Source organism: Mytilus californianus, unplaced genomic scaffold (genome assembly GCF_021869535.1).
Source record: "Mytilus californianus isolate M0D057914Y unplaced genomic scaffold, xbMytCali1.0.p SCAF_9, whole genome shotgun sequence".
Classification (NCBI taxonomy): Eukaryota; Metazoa; Mollusca; class Bivalvia; order Mytilida; family Mytilidae; genus Mytilus; species Mytilus californianus.
This window is the reverse complement of record NW_026262745.1, coordinates 43,490,374-43,512,111: the sequence shown is the minus strand read 5'-3', so window position 1 is coordinate 43,512,111 and position 21,738 is coordinate 43,490,374. Positions and strand designations below refer to the sequence as shown.

The 21,738-nt window shown below is 33.5% G+C and overlaps 2 protein-coding genes across 2 annotated transcripts; both read right to left on the bottom strand.

The window, feature by feature from the left end:
- Positions 1-259: 259 nt before the first annotated feature.
- Positions 260-7,511, bottom strand: LOC127715899 (UDP-glucuronosyltransferase 2B7-like). Its single transcript, XM_052222016.1, has 3 exons — positions 7,433-7,511; positions 6,609-7,007; positions 260-315 (listed from the first exon to the last, which is right to left on the bottom strand). Exons 1-3 carry the CDS (start codon positions 7,509-7,511, stop codon positions 260-262), a joined length of 534 nt encoding a protein of 177 aa, XP_052077976.1.
- A 353-nt stretch (positions 7,512-7,864) lies between these two features.
- LOC127715898 (UDP-glucuronosyltransferase 2A1-like) lies at positions 7,865-11,977 on the bottom strand. Its single transcript, XM_052222015.1, has 2 exons — positions 11,071-11,977; positions 7,865-7,872 (listed from the first exon to the last, which is right to left on the bottom strand). The coding sequence occupies exons 1-2, from the start codon at positions 11,975-11,977 to the stop codon at positions 7,865-7,867; spliced, it is 915 nt and encodes a 304-aa protein (XP_052077975.1).
- Between the last annotated feature and the right edge of the window lie 9,761 nt (positions 11,978-21,738).

The following is a 21,738-nucleotide window of genomic DNA, read 5'->3' as shown; positions in this document are numbered from 1 at the left end:
CCAACACCCAGCATGTGTCGTTGTTCACGGTGGTTTATATGATCGTGTTTGTCGCCTTTTTTGAACGCTGGACATACACTTGCACGAAGCCAGTCATTTGGATCTTTCCAGTGATATTTGAAATATGATTGACAAGATGGGAGTGAGAGATGTCTTGCACTCTTTTAATATGTTTCCATGGATGAGATCAGGCCTAGCTGCTTTTAAAATTACTAATATTGATATTGTTTAGAAGCTTTTCTATTCCTTGTTTTTGTATTTAAATATCAGGCATCTGTGGATGTTTACTGACGCTCTTATCTGGTATGGGGTCATCTGTTACAGGCGTAAATGCTTTTTAGAACTGTTCATTTAGTATATTTGCTTTTGTTTTTGGATGAGATGTTAGTGAGCCCTTTTTCCGTAGTGGTGGAATATTAGAGCTTTCAAACTTTTGTGTTTTTATGTAGCTAAAAAGATTTTTGGGAAAACTTTTTGATATAGTAGTAGGGTTGTCATCAATTGGTATACCACATATCATATCTTCAATATATTTCCAATAAGATCTTCTTTGCTGTTTTTGTAATTCATGTTTTAATTTTTTGAGTTGGTCTAGGTTCCCTTGCCCTTTCAACTTATAATTCTGATATTTTTACTTGTATTGTTTCATTTGTCTCCTAAGACTGTCTGTTATTCAAGGTAAATCTTTGCTGTGTCTCATCATTTTCTGTGGTTAGTTCTCAGAGATAGTTTTTGCAGAGAATTTTTAAATATTATCCAAAGTGTATTTGTATCTTTATTATCCTTTTAATGCATGATATCTTGATATATTTCATCTATATCCTCTTTTATATTTTGACAGTTTGCGTTTTTATGTTCATAAATTTTAGGTGGCTTAGTTTAGTATCTTTTTAGTGATAGTAAACATTTTATATATACAATATCATGGTCTGCCGCTCTAAATGGTGGCATGGTTTCAGTTTTTTCAATAATGACTGGATAATTGGTTAACACAATAATTTATCATTTCGAGTTGGTATGATCACAGATGTTGCTTTTGGTTTGTTTTTCTAGGGATGACACTAGATGTTTCCCAATTGATGTTTCCTAAATTAAAGTACCCCCACCCCCAACAATTTTGGCTGACTTTGAGCTGACGTTTATTCTACTTAATGATTCATTCTGGTTGAGGTCGATAATAAGCACATATATAACATTTACGTGCATTTTATATCAATAGTTCTATCCATATTATTTCACATCATGGGTCTAGTTGCACCAAAAATTATATGATATAGCTATGAGAACGTCTGCATGACATTGCCCTTTTATTTGGTGGTCTATCTTTTCTAAATACTGTGTATTGATGTTTTGCAAAATATTCATATGATGATGTTTTAGGATCTTACCAGGTTTCAGTACCTATTAATTATACCAGGCTGTGTGGTATTGATCAAAATATTTACTTCTGGTTTTTTGTTCTTGATAGACTGGAAGTTAATATTTACTATTTTCAAAGGTCTAAGTAACTTGTTTTTCGGTCTTATTACCTTTTTTTATAATTTGTTTTCTGTTGTCCTTTTGTGAGATTGTTGATGAACATGCATGGGGCTGTCCAGGACTACCAATGTCACTTAATAACGAAAAAGAAATGGTTGTAACAGATGATGATAGTTCAATATGGTTAAATATGAACTGCTAAAGTATGGGAGTCCACATTTAATACAATTCCAGGACAGGTTACTGTTATCAACTATGTTATACATTACTGCTTGCATACCTCCTTGACAATCTACATGATACCAAGTTTTCCACATGATATCAAGTCACACTCTAAAGCTTTACATTACCAAGTGACATTTTTTCCACATGAAACACAGGGCCAGTGTGGCATTTTAGGGCCTGGGTTGAGTTCAATTTAACCGCTTAATAAGATTTTTAACAACAAGTGGTGGTTTTGTGTATGACTTTATTAGATATTTCTACAAGTTATAAAATCATTTTTCGACAAGTCACCGATATCTGGCTGTGAACGCGGATAAGCACGCAGTTTCAATTGCCGATGATACTCTAATAGTTCTTACTCAACTCGTCTGAGGCGAAATAGAATTAAAGTAAATGAAAGGAAGTTATAGTAATCTTTTTATAAAGGCTATTGGCAAGAACGAAATCCATCGGTCAATACACTTAAATATTTTCTCAAGACAGGAAAAATAATTAAGGCTGTCGATTTTTTATTTTTGTCATTTTTTATTGACTATTTTCAGGTCACAACAAATATTTATACGTTTTCCGCACACTGCCATTTCAATAAAATGTGCAACAATTTCAAAACTAAAAAGACATTATACCGTCGTAGCCGGGTATGCTCCGAATAGAATCAGTTACATTTTTTCATCAAGTAGTAAAATTATCATTCTGATTTCCTCTGAACATGACCCAAATGGGTTGATTGGGATATAGAGAATTGGACTTCTGTACACTAGGAAGTCGGCAGTGAAGCATATTTCAAAACAAAATGCACGTTTGGGTATGCGGAATCCATAAAATGCGCAACTACTGGTCGTTAGTGAATCCGATGTATCATGTAAGGGAGTGTCACGCTCTCTGTACGTAAATGAACAAAAAATCTGTTTCTATCCATAATACCCCTTTGCAGAGTCAAGTCAAATTTCCGACCATTCATTCCGTTCGACTTAGTTTGCAGAACCTTCATTGTTTATCATTTGGTGATTTATTTTCGCAAACAAGCCATTGAAAAACTAGTATTTTGTTGAAATGTTTAACTCGTGTTTAAATTTTGTCTATGAAATTTTGCGAAAATAAGTATATCTCGAACATATTTAATCCACAGGTATTCATACAGGCGAGCCTATAACAAAATTGTTCTTCGTTTAACATTTGAATTCGTGGTGTACTTATACCAAAGAAATCTACAAAAAATGATATCCCATGAATAATAATGAATGCACTGTATGACTGACAAGACGGAATTAATCGATAGAAAAATACATTGATTAAATATTGACATTGGCGATATACCGTATAATTCAAATTTATAGATAACCAGTTCAAATTGACTCTATCTTGGTTCGGGCAACTTTTAGATAACCTTCCTTCCTCTAAACTGTCGACGAATTAATGTTTTAGTACTACAAAGCTACTTTGATTCTGAAACACGTTCATATTCCTGTCCCAAGTGAGGAACCTCGTCTGTGTTAAACTCTGCCATTTTCTGATTATGTTTTGTCTTTTAGGGATTTGATGTTATAGCAGATAGTCAATCATGTATGTCAAATTTATTCACTAGATGTGAGGCATTTGAGTCCTTGACGTATTGTTTTTGGATATTTCTTTAATTGTTTAATCAGTATGTTCACCTCTAGATATCGTTTGTTTTATGTGTAGTTTCTCTTTCATCGACGTCTATACCAAACCTCCAGATGACAAAAATTGATCGACACAACTGTTTATATTACTTGTTTCACCGCATTGCAACTCCCACAATCAAATGCTGTGAGTGTTCCTCACAATGATGAAAACGGATGCCCGCTCAATCCTGTCTTTGTAACATGATTATAGCACCGGGCTTTCAATACGACCGATAGCCTGAATCTTACACAAATTAGCAAACCAACTATTGTGGATAGTGGAAGGGGCATTGTTCATCCTTAGTATGATCGGAGTTCATTTGTTGATATTTGGTCAATTGTGTGTTGCTTAATCAATAGCTTTTTTACAAAGTTTTAGTTTTATTAACTTTTGTTTTTATATTTATATTTATATTTGTGGTTGTTGAGTTGTCTGTGCATGACTGTTTAACTTATAAATGTTGACTCATCCTTCTATTTATTCGATATTTTCGGTCTTTTTCAACGATTGACTTTCCTCGTATATTTATAAGAAGTGTCAGAATTACCCGGTATTCTGTATCAAAATGTAATCCTTGCGAAGTTAGCGCTGTAATCAACAACAAAAATTATTTTGTGCCGAGTTTGAACATTATGCTTATAGTTAACAATATCTATGTACTGTATATCTGCCAAATTTGCTTTAATTCAAGGTAGATGGGGATCTTAATTAAAAAGGACAGAACATTTTCGTTTTTTTTTTTATCAAAATGTAGTTAAGATTATACAATATTCAAAAATATATATTAAAAAATGATTCATCGAAATTTGTATCAAGCACGGTTTTGCAAAATTGTCAGATTTTGTCAGGATTCTGCATTGAAAAACACTACTGTGGATTCATTCGTTTTCGTTGATACCAATTTTTCTTGGATGGAGGAAAGATCATATTTTCGTGGAATTGATAACGTATGCAAAGTAAACCATAGAAAAAATTGTACTTCGTTGCACATTAAGGTTCAGCGTTTACTAATAACCACAAAATACGCAAAATTGGCACACGACGAATAACTATGAGCCGACAGTGCATAGTAGATTTTAAAACAATGTTTGAGAAGACAAATAAGTGTTTTAAATTCAGAAAATAAAATGAAAAGGTGAGGTCGAGGAACTCGTTCACTTCCTAAAAAACAAAATAAGTAAATTACCTATACATTCTTTTATGCCGCCCCTGATAAACAAATTTTTTGAAGTTTTCAATTGATGAACACAGTTTTTTTCAATGTAAAAATGATGTTACAATAATATAAAATCAAATTTGTTTTCATTGGAAAGAAAATTTCACAAACAAAATCCATTTCTTATCAAATTTGCTAATTTCAGGGAAGAGCTTGGCCAATAAATTAAAATAAGACCAAAGATCTGTAAGATCAATTTTATAATTATCAGATCAATTCCCTTGCGACGTCCCAAAGGCGCTGAACTGGATTTCGAAAAATATTGGACAACATAAATTAAATATAGGAACAGTTCATAATACAAATAAAAATGTATTGGATTATAAGTCATTGTGTTGAACATCCAGTGATTTTCAACTTGACCTGACAACAAACCTATTCACAGTTTCTGTTTATCTACTATAGTTTCTACCAAAAAGGCAAAACACGGGGGAAAATGTCAATGGAGGACAATAAGTCCTATAAGTAGTGTACTAAAGTTTTGGGCCATGGAGAGAATACATGAGGTGTATATATAAAAAAAGAGGCGAAAGATACCAACGGACATTCACACTAATAAGTCGAAAATAAACTGACAACGCCATGGCTAAAAAAGAAAAAGACAAACAGACAAACGCCAGTACACAAAACACAACATAGAAAATTAAAGACTGAACAACACGAACCCCAGCAAAAACTGGGAGTAATCTCAGATTCTCCGGAAGGGAAATCAGATCCTGCTCCACATGTAGCACCCGATGTATTGCTTATGAAAGTACAAACTCGGTGATAAGTCTTATTCGGTAGGTCACATTCGGGGAAAAGGGGACGGGATTGTAGTTACGACAATTAGAATATATCCATCGTCACCTGTGAAACATATTCCATAACCGTCAACCAACTCATGATGGCGTCCGTAAAATTTTCCCACTTGGAAGTATTGGTTTAATAGTTTCCTTGTGAGCAGCACCCCTCTATCAAATAATTCATGATAGGAAATGCGAGTCCTAGAATATTGTATCAACTGGGAGATATATATACTCCGTATGCAGGCGTTGCTGGAATGTTGCTCCATAGAAACGGTTCGTTTTATTGAGCTAGTAAAAACCAGGAAGATCTGAGCATACTTTAATTCATGTTTACAGGAATTCATTTTAAAGTGTTTTTTTAAAAGGTGATAAGTTCTAGAATATTTTAATACATATCCCTCAACTCAAATGTAGTGGTGCAGGAGAATTTGGCATCAACGTTGTCATTCGGCGATCGAAGAATTGAAATGGTGCTGAATATTCGTGTTCGGCGATTTAAATTGTAAAGAGGATTTTGAATATCGTATTAGCGCATGGTCCCCTTGTCAGCAGTAATCCCTATCACGAAATCATACCGAAAAAAGAAACTCTGATATATCGAATCAACTGGGCGATATATAGCTACATATATAGTTTTAGTTTAACATATTTTTACTTCATTTGGGAAAAACATATTGCTTAGAGTCAATAACTTTAGTACTTGGAGAAACAATGGGAAAATTTAATTTAGACTCACCTGTTAAAAAAATCCATTCCCTCATTTAGATCGGTAGAACTGCATTATATATGATGTCAAATAGGGCATTTTGATTATATATTTGACTAAATAGAATTAGATAAGAGGTAGACGTCAAATTCTACAAATAATCCAACAGCGCACTTAAAACATAAAACAATAATATAAATTCATTTATATATCGTGTACAGTATGTGATAATTGATAATCATTTGAAAAATAACAATCTTTAAATATCTATTGTTTTTTTATTCTTTTTTAAGCTTAATAGCTCTGTTTTTCAAATGTCTTCTGCATTTCCTAAACACTAAATACATTACGACAGAGGAGCTTATGTTCGTTAACAAAAGAAAGCATATAACATCAACAAGATAAAACGAATACCATGGTATATCTATCCCAAAGTGTCGAAAATGTTTATCACCATGCTTGGCAACTAAATCGATATAATAAGCTGCCCTTTCTGCAGGAGTTTGTGGGCGACTGTGGAATATGTCCGATGCTTGCTTAATATTACGCTTATAATTATCGGTAAAAGCTACTTGTTTAATATTGGCAATTAATTCCTCAGTAGAAAAATCATGTAAATCCATCTTGATACCATAACCTTTGTCTTCCATAACAGCTGCATTGTAAGGTTGGTCAATACTTAAGGGAAATGTAATAACAGGGATTCCGTGGTAGATAGCCTCCATACTTCCACTCCTACCGCAATGAGTTATAAATAAAACGGTACGGGGATGACCGAGTAAATCGTTCTGCGGGATCCATGGAAGTCTCAAAATATTGTCTGTTGTCTCCTCTGTATCTCCTTGTCGAATCACAAAGTTAAGATCAGATATTTGTTTAAAAGCTTCAATCATTTTCCCGAAGGTATTATTCGGAAATGTTTTGAAAATACTGCCAAAAGAAACAACTACCAAGCCTTTTTTTGATGATGCAAATGTGTCAAGTTTTTTTGATACTTTTTTTTACGGATGTGCAGCAAGACCGCCACAAAGTATTACATTTGGAGGAAATGGTTGTGGATAATCAAATAGAATGTCACTGTCATGTATATAAAGCATAGCTTTTTGTTTTGCTTCTTGATTAGAGATGGCTGGTTTTTCTGGGACATACTTGACTGCCAAATTCTCCAACGTTGGAGCTGCAGGTCTAGCAACTAAAAAAATGTATCGGAGTGTATTCCAAACTCTCTCCAAGAATGTCATCTTATCATTGAAATCGGAAAAAATGTTGGCGTGAAAGCTGGGTTCAATGGAACTCGATTTAAGGTTGGATCTATGAAGGCACCAAAAGAGACAAATGGCAGATCTAGTTTATATGCCATAATAGTGAAACAAAGAACAGGTGCGTAGTCTATAACAGCAATATCAAATTTCTGGTCTTTTAATTCGTCTATCAATTTCTTATCATTCATAAATTCGTGACAAAGAGCGTTAGTTCCTTGTAACCATTTCACCTGCGATTCAATTTTTGAACCTTGTGCCATTTTCTCAAGCGTAACTCGAATAATGTTCTCATAATAATACTTATCAAAACTCTTTGAAATGATAGAAGGTGAAAGTTTAATGCCTTCAGATGCCAACGCCTCTTTCATTCTAGCTGCTACCACAAAAGTAGTTGTATGGTTTAATTTTACCATCTCCTCCGCAACAGGTATTGCCGGAAACATATGACTTTTTGATTGAGCCATCAGGAACAAAATTTTCTTGGCATCAGTTTCGATAATGACGTGACTCAGAAGGATGCTAAGATACAAAATACTGGCAATCATCTTGCTGAAAAATTATTTATAAACACATTATACCTATAAATCATTGTTTAACAGACATCATAATAGACTGAATCGACTTCAAAAGACTTCATTTACTGATACTATGTTACCTGAAAATCAAAGAAACTGATAATTGACTTGTCTTCGACTTATGAGTTTCAATATCTCCTTGGTATCTTCCGACTCTCGGGAAAGTCTCAAGATCTAACTATCTTTAAATAATCGAATTGATAGATACAAAATCCCAACTCACTAGAGATTTCCAATAAAATGTCATTACTCGAAATTTATTTCAACCTTGTAACCTCATGTGTCTGGTGTTTACATTAACTTTTTTTATGATTGATTATGTATTGGATTATAAGTCATTGTGTTGAACATCCAGTGATTTTCAACTTGACCTGACAACAAACCTATTCACAGTTTCTGTTTATCTACTATAGTTTCTACCAAAAAGGCAAAACACGGGGGAAAATGTCAATGGAGGACAATAAGTCCTATAAGTAGTGTACTAAAGTTTTGGGCCATGGAGAGAATACATGAGGTGTATATATAAAAAAAGAGGCGAAAGATACCAACGGACATTCACACTAATAAGTCGAAAATAAACTGACAACGCCATGGCTAAAAAAGAAAAAGACAAACAGACAAACGCCAGTACACAAAACACAACATAGAAAATTAAAGACTGAACAACACGAACCCCAGCAAAAACTGGGAGTAATCTCAGATTCTCCGGAAGGGAAATCAGATCCTGCTCCACATGTAGCACCCGATGTATTGCTTATGAAAGTACAAACTCGGTGATAAGTCTTATTCGGTAGGTCACATTCGGGGAAAAGGGGACGGGATTGTACTTACGACAATTAGAATATATCCATCGCCACCTGTGAAACATATTCCATAACCGTCAACCAACTCATGATGGCGTCCGTAAAATATTCCCACTTGGAAGTATTGGTTTAATAGTTTCCTTGTGAACAGCACCCCTCTATCAAATAATTCATGATAGGAAATGCGAGTCCTAGAATATTGTATCAACTGGGAGATATATACTCCGTATGCAGGCGTTGCTGGAATGTTGCTCCATAGAAACGGTTCGTTTTATTGAGCTAGTAAAAACCAGGAAGATCTGAGCATACTTTAATTCATGTTTACAGGAATTCATTTTAAAGTGCTTTTTTAAAAGGTGATAAGTTCTAGAATATTTTAATACATATCCCTCAACTCAAATGTAGTGGTGCAGGAGAATTTGGCATCAACGTTGTCATTCGGCGATCGAAGAATTGAAATTGTGCTGAATATTCGTGTTCGGCGATTTAAATTGTAAAGAGGATTTTGAATATCGTATTAGCGCATGGTCCCCTTGTCAGCAGTAATCCCTATCACGAAATCATACCGAAAAAAGAAACTCTGATATATCGAATCAACTGGGCGATGTTATATAGATACAATGGATAAGCGTGGATTCTTGAAAAAGAAACCATGAGCCCGGAGGGCGAATGGTTTGTTTTTCATGAATCTACGCTTATCCATTGTATCTATAACTTAAACTATTGTGTTAATTTCTTTTCAAAATTAAAGCCTTTCTTAATTAGAAGGTATTGTAAGTGAGTTTAAATAACCATGTTATCGTGTCCAACGATGCATTGATAAATCTCAGATCACAATTAATTGGTTAACAAAATACAAATATAACACTTCTACCTTTAAAGATCTTTATATTACCAGGCATATGAATATTATCTGTTTATACAAAATAAGACATATTTGAGATTATTTCTAATAAAATTGAAAATGGAAATGGGGAACGTGTCAAAGAGACAACAACCCGACCAAAAAGCATATATAAAGTATATATAATAATTATGTTATCGAAATTTTTCTAGCACTCTAGGCACATCACGATTTTCTCGCATAGGAATTTGCAAACAAACCTTTGTAAAATTATGTAGTAAAACAGATGAAATCATACTGTATTTATAAAACAAAAATTGACAAATAGAATGTAATCATTTGTGTTTCAAACATGTGAAATAGCCAATAATAATAAAAAAAACCGGTAAAACTCGCTATTATTACAAAAATATCCACTATAACTTGAAAAATTAGAAAAAAAACCAGGATAACTTAAGAATTGGAACAACAGAGAGAATACAGGGATTCGAACTAAACCGACAAATCCCGATCTTTAACTCATTGAGTTTAACCATGCTAACCTCGCGGCTACCAACTCATACTATACGACTGCCTATTTTGTCTATATAAAGGTACAAGCCCTGTGTGTCCGATGAACCGATGTATATCAGATGTTCATTTAAATATATATAATAAACATCTATAGTGTAACCCATTGGTAGCCGAGAGGTTTCGTCGGTGTGTTGATGTCAGTCACACATAACAGATTTCAAGGAAGGGTTCGATTCCCAGTGAAGGCATATAAAAATTACAAAAATTAAAGGTAAGTTTTTAAATTAATTCCGTTAGTGAACAGAAATCAGTAAATTAGCCAATTCAAACTTAATGAAATTAGGCATACAAAGGAAACAATTGAATATAATTTGGTGAGTCAATTTCAGCGGCAGATTTAGGAAGCGTTGATTCTAGAAAAAGAATCCACGGAAAATGAATAGGCTGACGTCACCACAATGGTTTAAATATAGCTACATATATAGTTTTAGTTTAACATATTTTTACTTCATTTGGGAAAAACATATTGCTTAGAGTCAATAACTTTAGTACTTGGAGAAACAATGGGAAAATTTAATTTAGACTCACCTGTTAAAAAAATCCATTCCCTCATTTAGATCGGTAGAACTGCATTATATATGATGTCAAATAGGGCATTTTGATTATATATTTGACTAAATAGAATTAGATAAGAGGTAGACGTCAAATTCTACAAATAATCCAACAGCGCACTTAAAACATAAAACAATAATATAAATTCATTTATATATCGTGTACAGTATGTGATAATTGATAATCATTTAAAAAATAACAATCTTTAAATATCTATTGTTTTTTTATTCTTTTTTAAGTTTAATAGCTCTGTTTTTCAAATGTCTTCTGCATTTCCTAAACACTAAATACATTACGACAGAGGAGCTTATGTTCATTAACAAAAGAAAGCATATAACATCAACAAGATAAAACGAATACCATGGTATATCTATCCCAAAGTGTCGAAAATGTTTATCACCATGCTTGGCAACTAAATCGATATGATAAGCTGCCCTTTCTGCAGGAGTTTGTGGGCGACTGTGGAATATGTCCGATGCTTGCTTAATATTACGCTTATACTTATCGGTAAAAGCTACTTGTTTAATATTGGCAATTAATTCCTCAGTAGAAAAATCATGTAAATCCATCTTGATACCATAACCTTTGTCTTCCATAACAGCTGCATTGTAAGGTTGGTCAATACTTAAGGGAAATGTAATAACAGGGATTCCGTGGTAGATAGCCTCCATACTTCCACTCCTACCGCAATGAGTTATAAATAAAACGGTACGGGGATGACCGAGTAAATCGTTCTGCGGGATCCATGGAAGTCTCAAAATATTGTCTGTTGTCTCCTCTGTATCTCCTTGTCGAATCACAAAGTTAAGATCAGATATTTGTTTAAAAGCTTCAATCATTTTCCCGAAGGTATTATTCGGAAATGTTTTGAAAATACTACCAAAAGAAACAACTACCAAGCCTTTGTTTGATGATGCAAATGTGTCAAGTTTTTTTGATACTTTTTTTGACGGATGTGCAGCAAGACCGCCACAAAGTATTACATTTGGAGGAAATGGTTGTGGATAATCAAATAGAATGTCACTGTCATGTATATAAAGCATAGCTTTTTGTTTTGCTTCTTGATTAGAGATGGCTGGTTTTTCTGGGACATACTTGACTGCCAAATTCTCCAACGTTGGAGCTGCAGGTCTAGCAACTAAAAAAATGTATCGGAGTGTATTCCAAACTCTCTCCAAGAATGTCATCTTATCATTGAAATCGGAAAAAAATGTTGGCGTGAAAGCTGGGTTCAATGGAACTCTATTTAAGGTTGGATCTATGAAGGCACCAAAAGAGACAAATGGCAGATCTAGTTTATATGCCATAATAGTGAAACAAAGAACAGGTGCGTAGTCTATAACAGCAATATCAAATCTCTGGTCTTTTAATTCGTCTATCAATTTCTTATCATTCATAAATTCGTGACAAAGAGCGTTAGTTCCTTGTAACCATTTCACCTGCGATTCAATTTTTGAACCTTGTGCCATTTTCTCAAGCGTAACTCGAATAATGTCCTCATAATAATACTTATCAAAACTCTTTGAAATGATAGAAGGTGAAAGTTTAATGCCTTCAGATGCCAACGCCTCTTTCATTCTAGCTGCTACCACAAAAGTAGTTGTATGGTTTAATTTTACCATCTCCTCCGCAACAGGTATTGCCGGAAACATATGACTTTTTGATTGAGCCATCAGGAACAAAATTTTCTTGGCATCAGTTTCGATAATGACGTGACTCAGAAGGATGCTAACATACAAAATACTGGCAATCATCTTGCTGAAAAATTATTTATAAACACATTATACCTATAAATCATTGTTTAACAGACATCATAATAGACTGAATCGACTTCAAAAGACTTCATTTACTGATACTATGTTACCTGAAAATCAAAGAAACTGATAATTGACTTGTCTTCGACTTATGAGTTTCAATATCTCCTTGGTATCTTCCGACTCTCGGGAAAGTCTCAAGATCTAACTATCTTTAAATAATCGAATTGATAGATACAAAATCCCAACTCACTAGAGATTTCCAATAAAATGACATTACTCGACATTACCAACCTATCTGACCGTATCTCGCCCTATTGAATTGAAGGATGGCGGAGGGGAGCATAAACTGCATGAATCTTTGGCTCGTTGAATACACTAACTTTGTTGGAATAGATACTATTTCAAAATAAGCACATATTCATATGATGAAAACATAATCTTTTAATCAGTTTAATTAAGGTCTGAAGCTGGCATGTCAGTAACTGCTAGTAGTCTGTTGTTATTTATGTATTTTTGTCATTTTGTTTATTTTCTTTTGTTTCCTATTCTGACAATCGGACTCGGACTTCTCTTATACTGAATTTTACTGTACGTATTGTTGTGCGTTTGTTTTTTCTACATTGGCTAGAGGTATAGGGGGAGGATTGAGATCTTAAAAAACATGTTTAACCCCGCAGCATTTTTGCGCCTGTCCCAAGTCAGGAGTCTCTGGCCTTTGTTAGTCTTGTATCATTTTTAATTTTAGTTTCCTGTGTATAATTTGGAGTTTAGTATGACGTCCATTATCACTGAACTAGTATACATAAAATTGAGAATGGAAATGGGGAATGTGTCAAAGAGTCAACAACCCGACCATAGAGCCGAAGGCCACCAATGGGTCTTCAATGCAGCGAGAAACTCCCGCACCCGAAGGCGTCCTTCAGCTGGCCCTTAAACAAATATGTATACTAGTTCAGTGATAATGGACGTCATACTAAACTCCACATTATACACAGGAAACTAAATTTAAAAATGATAGAAGACTAGCAAAGGCCAGAGGCTCCTGACTTGGGACAGGCGCAAAAATGCGGTGGGGTTAAACATGTTTTTTGAGATCTCAACCCTCCCCCTATACCTCTAGCCAATGTAGAAAAAACAAACGCACAACAGTACGTACAGTAAAACTCAGTATAAGAGAAGTCCGAGTCCGATATCAGAATAGGAAACAAAAGAAAATAAACAAAATGACAATAATAAATAAATAAATAACAACAGACTACTAGCAGTTACTGACATGCCAGCTCCAGACCTCAATTAAACTGATTAAAAGATTATGTCTTCATCATATGAATATCAGGCACAATCCCTCCTGTTAGGGGTTCAGTATTATACCGCCATAAAATATATGAGAAGAACATAACCCGTGTCATGCCAACAACTTGTTTTAGAATAAATGTGTTTAATTCCGATGCAAAGACCCTATAAGTGAATTAATATTAAAGCCAAAATATGCAATCTTTAATGACCTGACAACAGTATCGTAACTATATCCCTTCTTAATAAGTCTGTTTAAAGGTTTTGTTAGCTTTTGAGGTGAATACTGACATTTTTGTGCTTTGTAAAGAATATTACCATAAAAGATTGGATGTGAAATACCCGAACGTATAAGATATCTGCATGTTGAGTTATATTTACGAGTGATGTCCTTATACCGATGATAAAATTTAGTAAATGTTTTGACTAGTTTATGATATAGAAAACCCTGGTGTAATAATTTTTCAGTAATACATAAATTTCTCGCGCTAAAATCTAATACGTTGTTACATACACGAGCGAATCGTACAAGTTGAGATATATAAACACCATAAGATGGTGACAAGGGAACGTCACCATCTAAAAATGGATAATTAACGATAGGAAATGAAAAATAATCTCTTTTATCATAAATTTTTGTATTAAGCTTCCCGTTAATGATATAGATATCAAGATCGAGGAAAGGACAGTGGTCATTGTTAGTATTAGCTTTATTTAAAGTAAGTTCAACAGGATAAATTTCTTTAGTAAACATACTGAAGTCGTCATTATTGAGAGCCAATATATCATCCAAATATCTAAAAGTATTGTTAATTTTTTGTATCAGATGTTGTTTCGATGGGTCTTTGCTGATTTTAGTCATAAATTGTAACTCATAACAATACAAAAACAGGTCCGCAATAAGTGGTGTACAGTTAGTCCTCATTGGAATTCCGATAACTTGACGATATACGGAATCTCCAAAGCGAACAAAAATGTTATCAAGTAAAAATTCAAGGGCGGATATACTATTAGTATAAAAGCATGTCCAATTGACATAGTTCATTTGTTTGTTGCTACTAAAAAATGAAAAATACATATTTGTTTAAGAGCCAGCTGAAGGACGCCTTCGGGTGCGGGAGTTTCTCGCTACATTGAAGACCCATTGGTAGCCTCCGGCTGTTGTCTGCTCTATGGTCGGGTTGTTGTCTCTTAGACACATTCCCCATTTCCATTCTCAATTTTACAATCTGCTTTTTTAATTCTTTACATATTTTATTTATTAAATTCGGGATTATTTTATTGACAACCATCTTTTAAGGAAATAATTAATTCAGTTACCGGTAGTCAAATGAACCAATCATTACTTCATCATTTCACTTGACCCATATATTTATTCCTCAAAGGGTGAATTTTTTAAATCAAAATTAAGTTTGAAAAAATAGAATTAATGAAATCTGAAGCGAGAGAGTTTCAAACACGACGAAATGTAACATGTGTACACGACTTACCTCTTGCCTTGGTTTTTTATAGCATACGTCTATCATTTATTTGAAGATACTTTTGTTAACGGTAGAAAATCAGATCTCTGATAGTACTTTTTCACCTTTCCGTAAAATTTTATCAAATGGAATTGATGAGGATGCATCTTCAAGGAAAAATATGATTACACTTTACTTTAATCAGTTATTTTTTTACTTCTTGTCTTTAATTATAATAACGTATGGATTCTAGGATGAGTTTGTGCAAATGTATGAGTGATTTAACGGCATTCATCACAATTTTATTATGAAATGTTTGGCGTTCTAACTTATGCAAATACGTACGGAATATTTGATTGCAGTTTAGTTATGTAGGATGATCATTTTAGTTTAATGACCAACTTATGATAGCAAGGGAATATTATATTTACTGATCTGTGCGTCCGTTCGTTCTTTCTTTCCGTTCAAAATAAAATTATATACCAAATTATAGTTTTACCCGGATTATGTGGTGCACTGAACATTGAAATGTGATAATGTGAAGGGCCACTCGACAGTAGTGCCCCAATGTTTACTGGGGAATAGAAATATGGTCACTCCTGGTCACTTTCAAACCGACAGTAAAACAATTACCTGAAAGTGGGGCATCCATTTGGCCGTGCGAGATGTACAAGTACGCAGTCACGTCAGGTCATAATGAAGACGTTAAATCCGATGCCTATTGTAGAGATAATGCCACGCTCTCTGCACGTTAAGAACCTTTAAACAAATCTTTCAGGGGTTTGTAGGAGACATGTTGCAAGTCCAAATTTCTATCTCTATCCAATATACTCTCATTTTCCAGTGGCAGTCCGAATTTCCCTGATCTTCAACTCGGACGGCCTCTTATCAGAGGACCTACCTATTATATTTATTGATGATTTGTTCTCGTCCTGAATATGCTTTAAATATTTACCACTGGACGTTAAACAACCAACTATCTACCTATTGACGGAACCGTAACTTGAATTTTATTTCTAGTGAAGCAAAAAATTTGAATCTTGGCAGTTAAAGCCTCAACTTGGTTAAAAGACATCAATGCCAATGAGGAGTGGAGGTTAATGGTAAATTAGTATCGCAAAATATTTTTCAATATATACTATAAAATACACGGTATATTTTCTCTTTATCTCTATTTGTTTAATGGTCAAAAAGTTGGTAAGGCGGTTGCCTCATAGCGTCAACGGAAGCTACGCTTCTGTTAGAGTGCAGGAGGTCTTGGGCTCGATCGTCATCCGGTTCAAATCAAAGATTGAATGCCTCTCTGTCAAGCACGCAATATTTAGGAGTAAGAGCTAAGATTTGTCGTTCCGGAGTCAGAATCATGTGTCCGGTAGAGTGACATATCTTCCTGAGGTGTAATACAAAATCGGGTTCTCGTCATAGATATGCATATACAAACAACATATGCAACGAACAAGTATATATATGGCCCTGTATCATGTTTATACTTATATTTTAGCGTTGCGCAAACTCGTGATCTTCTACACTGCATTGGGAATTAAACATCGAAAAGGAAAAAATAGCGTGCCTTTTTGACTGCATAGCGCATCCAAAGGCGGATTTAGGGGTAGGGGGTCTATGTAGAGCTTAATGTATGGCTAATGCATATAATTTTACATTTTCTACTCCTAACATTGCCTAGCCCCAACCTCTTTTAAAATCCTGGATCAGCGTCTGTCATCGAAATCTTATTATCTTATGTTGTTCTATGTTTCTTTCCTAACACATTCATTTCAATGATTTATGCAGTAAAACAAATTCGGTGACCCCTATAAATTGTTTATCAGTAAAATAGATAAAATACTATCAGTTAATGTTATTCAATGGATATAAGATATTTTGCCCGAAATGTCTTTTGTATTTGGACTCCGAAACATTCCCGTTAAATAAAACAACACGGAACAATCCTTAATCGAGCACACCTTCTAAAATAATACCTAGTATATAGTATAAATTTAAGTATAATAAATGAAAAATACTTTTGTAGGTATGCAAATTATATAACAATTATTAGTTTATGGTTGTGACATCTTTATCAAGGGAGAAATTTACTAAAATAAATTTATGTCATTGATATGCACGAACTGTGTCAAGGCAATCAAGTTTAAGCACGTAGGCACCATTGGTGTTGGAACTTCCTGATCACCAACCGTATTAAGTTTAACAACTCTGAATATATGTGTTTATCTATTTTGTAGTTATAATGTGAGTGATGACATAACAATAAGTATGTTAAATTCACTTTTAGATTAGTCTTAAATCATAAAACTTTAAACATTTCATTTATTTCAAAAATACACTAAAGATAAATTAAATATGACATATTTCATTAATTAATGAATAAATAAATAAACACATTTGAAATTCTGACTTCATGATCAGCATGGCGCATGTGTCCCCCAGTCAAATATTGGTAAATTGAAAGTATTAGATTCTATACAAATTTGTCTGACTAAGGCATCTGATAAATGCATTGTCATAGAAAAGGTACATGCGATATTTAATATAAATACGGGATAAGGGAAAAGAATTCGTTTGAATTGATACTGACTTAAAGGTGTGAATTTGAAAGAAAGTTAAAGTTATGAATCTGTAATAAGGAGATTGATTATTTGATTGATTGATTGGTGTTTAACGCCATTTTCAGCACTATGGTGCTATTTCGTGGCGGTCAGTTTTCATTGGCGGAGGAAGCCAGAGTGCCCGGAGAGAACCACCGAACTTTGGTAGGAAAACTGACAATCCTAGTCAATTTAGATTGGAGTCGATCACACCTGCCACGTGCGGGATTCGAACTGACAACTTCATGTTTAACTGTCTAGTGATTCAGTAGTTTGACTTCTAAGACCACTCAACCATAGATGCCACGTGTAAAAAGGAGAAGCATAATAATTAGAATTAGGGATTATTTTGTTATAAAAAAAAGAAACTCAGGTCGATTAAATACTTAATTAACTATATATCGACTGGAATAAAATAAAATCAAACTCCAGAAGACAATGCACGAACGAGAACGTGACAGGTCAGAAGAACTGAACAGAAGAACGTATGTTGTTTTTATATGTCTTTTTTTATTTGATAGTGTTGCCTAAATTGCTGTCCTATTGAAGCATACAGCATTTCGATTAAAAAGGACATAACAACCTTTGGGGCACAATCCATATAACAATACAATGCGACAAAGGTAGCAATAAAAATAATTAACAATGTTTCTCTTTAAATATATTACCTACGAGGTTACAAAAGTTTCCACTGTATCAATCATATCTGGGAGTTCTAAGTACATTTTTTTTTAACATGATTTGTTAAGATTACAGCATAATTTAGTTATGTGATTCTGACTGAAAAATAATAGCAAATGTAAAAAAAATCAACATTAAAGTGTGAAAAGATGCAAGCACTTACTGAATTGTGTTATTAAGTGACAGAGCATCGTAAATATATCTGAGAGCGAAATTAAAGAACATTGCAAGATTTCTTCTTTTTCTTTTTCTTTTTGAGAAAATTCTGTTTGAATTCTGCTTCATATTCGTACAAAGACAACTCGGCCAGTAGGGTTAGAAATAGGAACCCATTAGAGCACCGACTATCTATTGAAATATAAAGTAATTAATCTCAACTAATATGCTGCCGTTCACAACGTGCAGTGTGTCATGTGTGTTGATGATGTCATCCTCGGTGTATTAGCTTTTGGAATCAGTGTGGTTCTTCAAAAAGTAAGATTTTAATGACTTTGAACATTTGTATATACAATTCCAATTTTGTAAAGAAAAAGCTCTGTTAAATAAAACGTTGTATTCGATCTTTCAATAAAGCATGGGGAATAGTAACGTAAAATGTAGAAAAATCAATAGTTTTCATATTACTGCAAAATTGTAAAAATTGTCGATTTTGCAGTTGATCTTTAGAATTTTTAAGACTCCATATCTTATTGATACCGAAGGTTGAAAATACCCCATCACAGAATTTCTAAAGATCATCTTTTACTATAGAAATAAAGGAACCTACGAAAGGTGTTAAGTCGAACATATTGACGACCTGTCTATAAATCATTCTTTGTAAGGAAAAGACATCTTAAAATTCCAATGCTTTGTAAAATGGTAGTTGCCTCCCATTGTCCACAATTGCAAATTTCGTAACTGTAATGTTAATAAATAACGTTCACTTTTTTTCTCAAATCATATTCGTTAACAGCAAAAATCAAAATATTCACTGCCTACAAAATGTATAATTTCAGTGTTTATATTCCAAGTTGTTTTTGTTCTTATCGAACTGAGTGGTTATTGTAGCTTTGCGATTTTGAATATGATTTACAATGTTAAAAATCTTTCTTTGCTTGAATCTATAACTTCATGTGGATACATGAAATAATAACAAGGCGATGTTTACCTTCATACTTTAATGTTGAAAACAATCTTAATTTGTTCATTTGCTATTATTTTTCAGTCAGAATCACGTTACTTAATCATGCCGTTATCCAACGAATCACGAACAAAAAGTACGTAAGAGTTACCAGATATGATAATATTACTAAATGTCAGCAGTTTCTATCTCAAATATATTTTTGCAGAGAACACATTTTAAAATGCTGTCAAAATCTAAGCGATTTTGGTGGATGACAGGGGTTCATGCTTTCCTAACGAAGCATACATGTATGTGCAGAATATACTACTTTAAGTTCCGAAATTATCAAATATACTAGTAATAAATTAAACAGGTCTGAAATTGTACAAAAAAACCCAAACTGGCAAGAACACCCAATTACTATCAATTGAACTGAATGTTTTAACAAACTTTTAATAATGTTAAAAAATGACATTGCATTATTTTATGCCTTTAAGTATATTTTATTAAAAGTGGGTATCGTCTAGGTTGTTTCTTCAGTAGAGAGACCATTTTTAGTTAGGAAATAACTCACTATAGATAAATAACATTCTGTTAAACTATGTATATATGTCTATTTCCTTTCCTTTCCTTTTCATTGTTGATAATTGCATTATAAGCTTGTTACTCTCATATCAAAGCAAATGTAAATCTTTGCCGTATATTAATTAAAAAAGAAAGAAAAACATCATGTACAAACAAAAGCTAAAATGTTTTCAAACAACAATTCTATAGAGTGTCCACATAATCCTTAGCATGGTAATTTTGTTCAAAGTTTGGTTTAACTTCAACATCAAGTTATCGAAAAATGTGGTCTGTGCATTTGTACAGGTACTTTCAATACACAAATATTGTCTTTGTGTAAATATAGCGATTTAAACGAAAATTCTGTTTAGGAAAACAAAAATAATTATTCGTTAAAAAGTTTTTACTTTTTATCAGAGTAGGCCGTTGATTTTTGTACATAAATTTGTAATCTTCTCGGTGTATAAGCGTTAAAAAAGAGGGACGAAAGATACCAGAGGGAAATTCAAACTCATATAGATCGAAAACAAACCGACAACGCCATGGCCAAAATAAAAAGACAAACAGACAAATAATAGTACAGATGACACAACATAGAAAACTAAAGTCTAAGCAACACGAACCCCACCAAAAACTGGGGGTGATCTCAGGTGCTCCGAAAGGGTAAGCAGATCTTGCTCCACATGTGGCACCCGTTAAATGTTTTCTTCAGAACAAGTTTTTTGTTAATGGGCCTACAGCCTATCTAGGGGCTTTCATTCGAAAGAATTAATCTTTGGTGCATATCAATAGATTTTGTTGATATTTGTTCTGAATCTCTCTGGACTTTTGCGTTTTAGTAACATATAAAGCCAAAAGAAAAATACATTAAGGTTGATATTAAGGAAATGAAAATAACACTTCATGAATTTTATGTTTACGACTGACTGTAAAGATATAAGAAGATGGTATGTGGTATGAGTGCCAATGAGACAATTCACCATCCAAGTTACAATTTGTAAAAGTAAACCATTATAGGTGAAAGTACGGCCTTCTATTTGGCTAGTCTGGATTTACTTTTCAGGAATGCTTAAAACAACATATTTCAGAGCCAAGGATGTACAAGTACCGAAACATGTGAAGAGCTTTACGACCAAAACGGACCTTAGATAATAACCAAATCCATCTAAGTCAACTTTTCCTGTGCTAGTTAACCTTAAGTTAGTTTATCTATAATTTCTAAAGTTATCAACGGAAAATTTATAAAGAATGTCAGTGCCTACGAACTAACTATTGAACTGATGATAACCTCGGTGACAAAATACCGTCATTATTCATTTTTAATAATACAAATGTATTCCCATAGCAACATTTCAAAGCAATTTTATACAATATTTCCATAGCCTGATGCATTGCCATAATAAGTAGGAAATTATACCATGACATGGTACATGTAATTCTGATTTTGTTTAATATTTAATTCATCATTACTATTTATCAAAGGTTTCGTTTTCTTGTGAACTTATTTTAATTAGCGACCTCGCAGAGAATGTATTAAACATTGCACATTTGTATTTCTCAGTATTTGAAAGAGGAGGGTAATTTTTTTTAGACTTGATTTCCCACTGT

Coding starts and splice junctions, on each gene's coding strand:
- LOC127715898 (XM_052222015.1), bottom strand. CDS start 11,977: ATGGCATATAAACTAGATCTGCCATTTGTCTCTTTTGGTGCCTTCATA.
- LOC127715899 (XM_052222016.1), bottom strand. CDS start 7,511: ATGAATGATAAGAAATTGATAGACGAATTAAAAGACCAGAAATTTGAT. Junction 7,008..7,432: donor AGACTACGCACCTGTTCTTT/GTTTCACTATTA, acceptor AAGGCTTGGTAG/TTGTTTCTTTTGGCAGTATT. Junction 316..6,608: donor TTTTACCGATAATTATAAGC/GTAATATTAAGC, acceptor CGCCTGTAACAG/ATGACCCCATACCAGATAAG.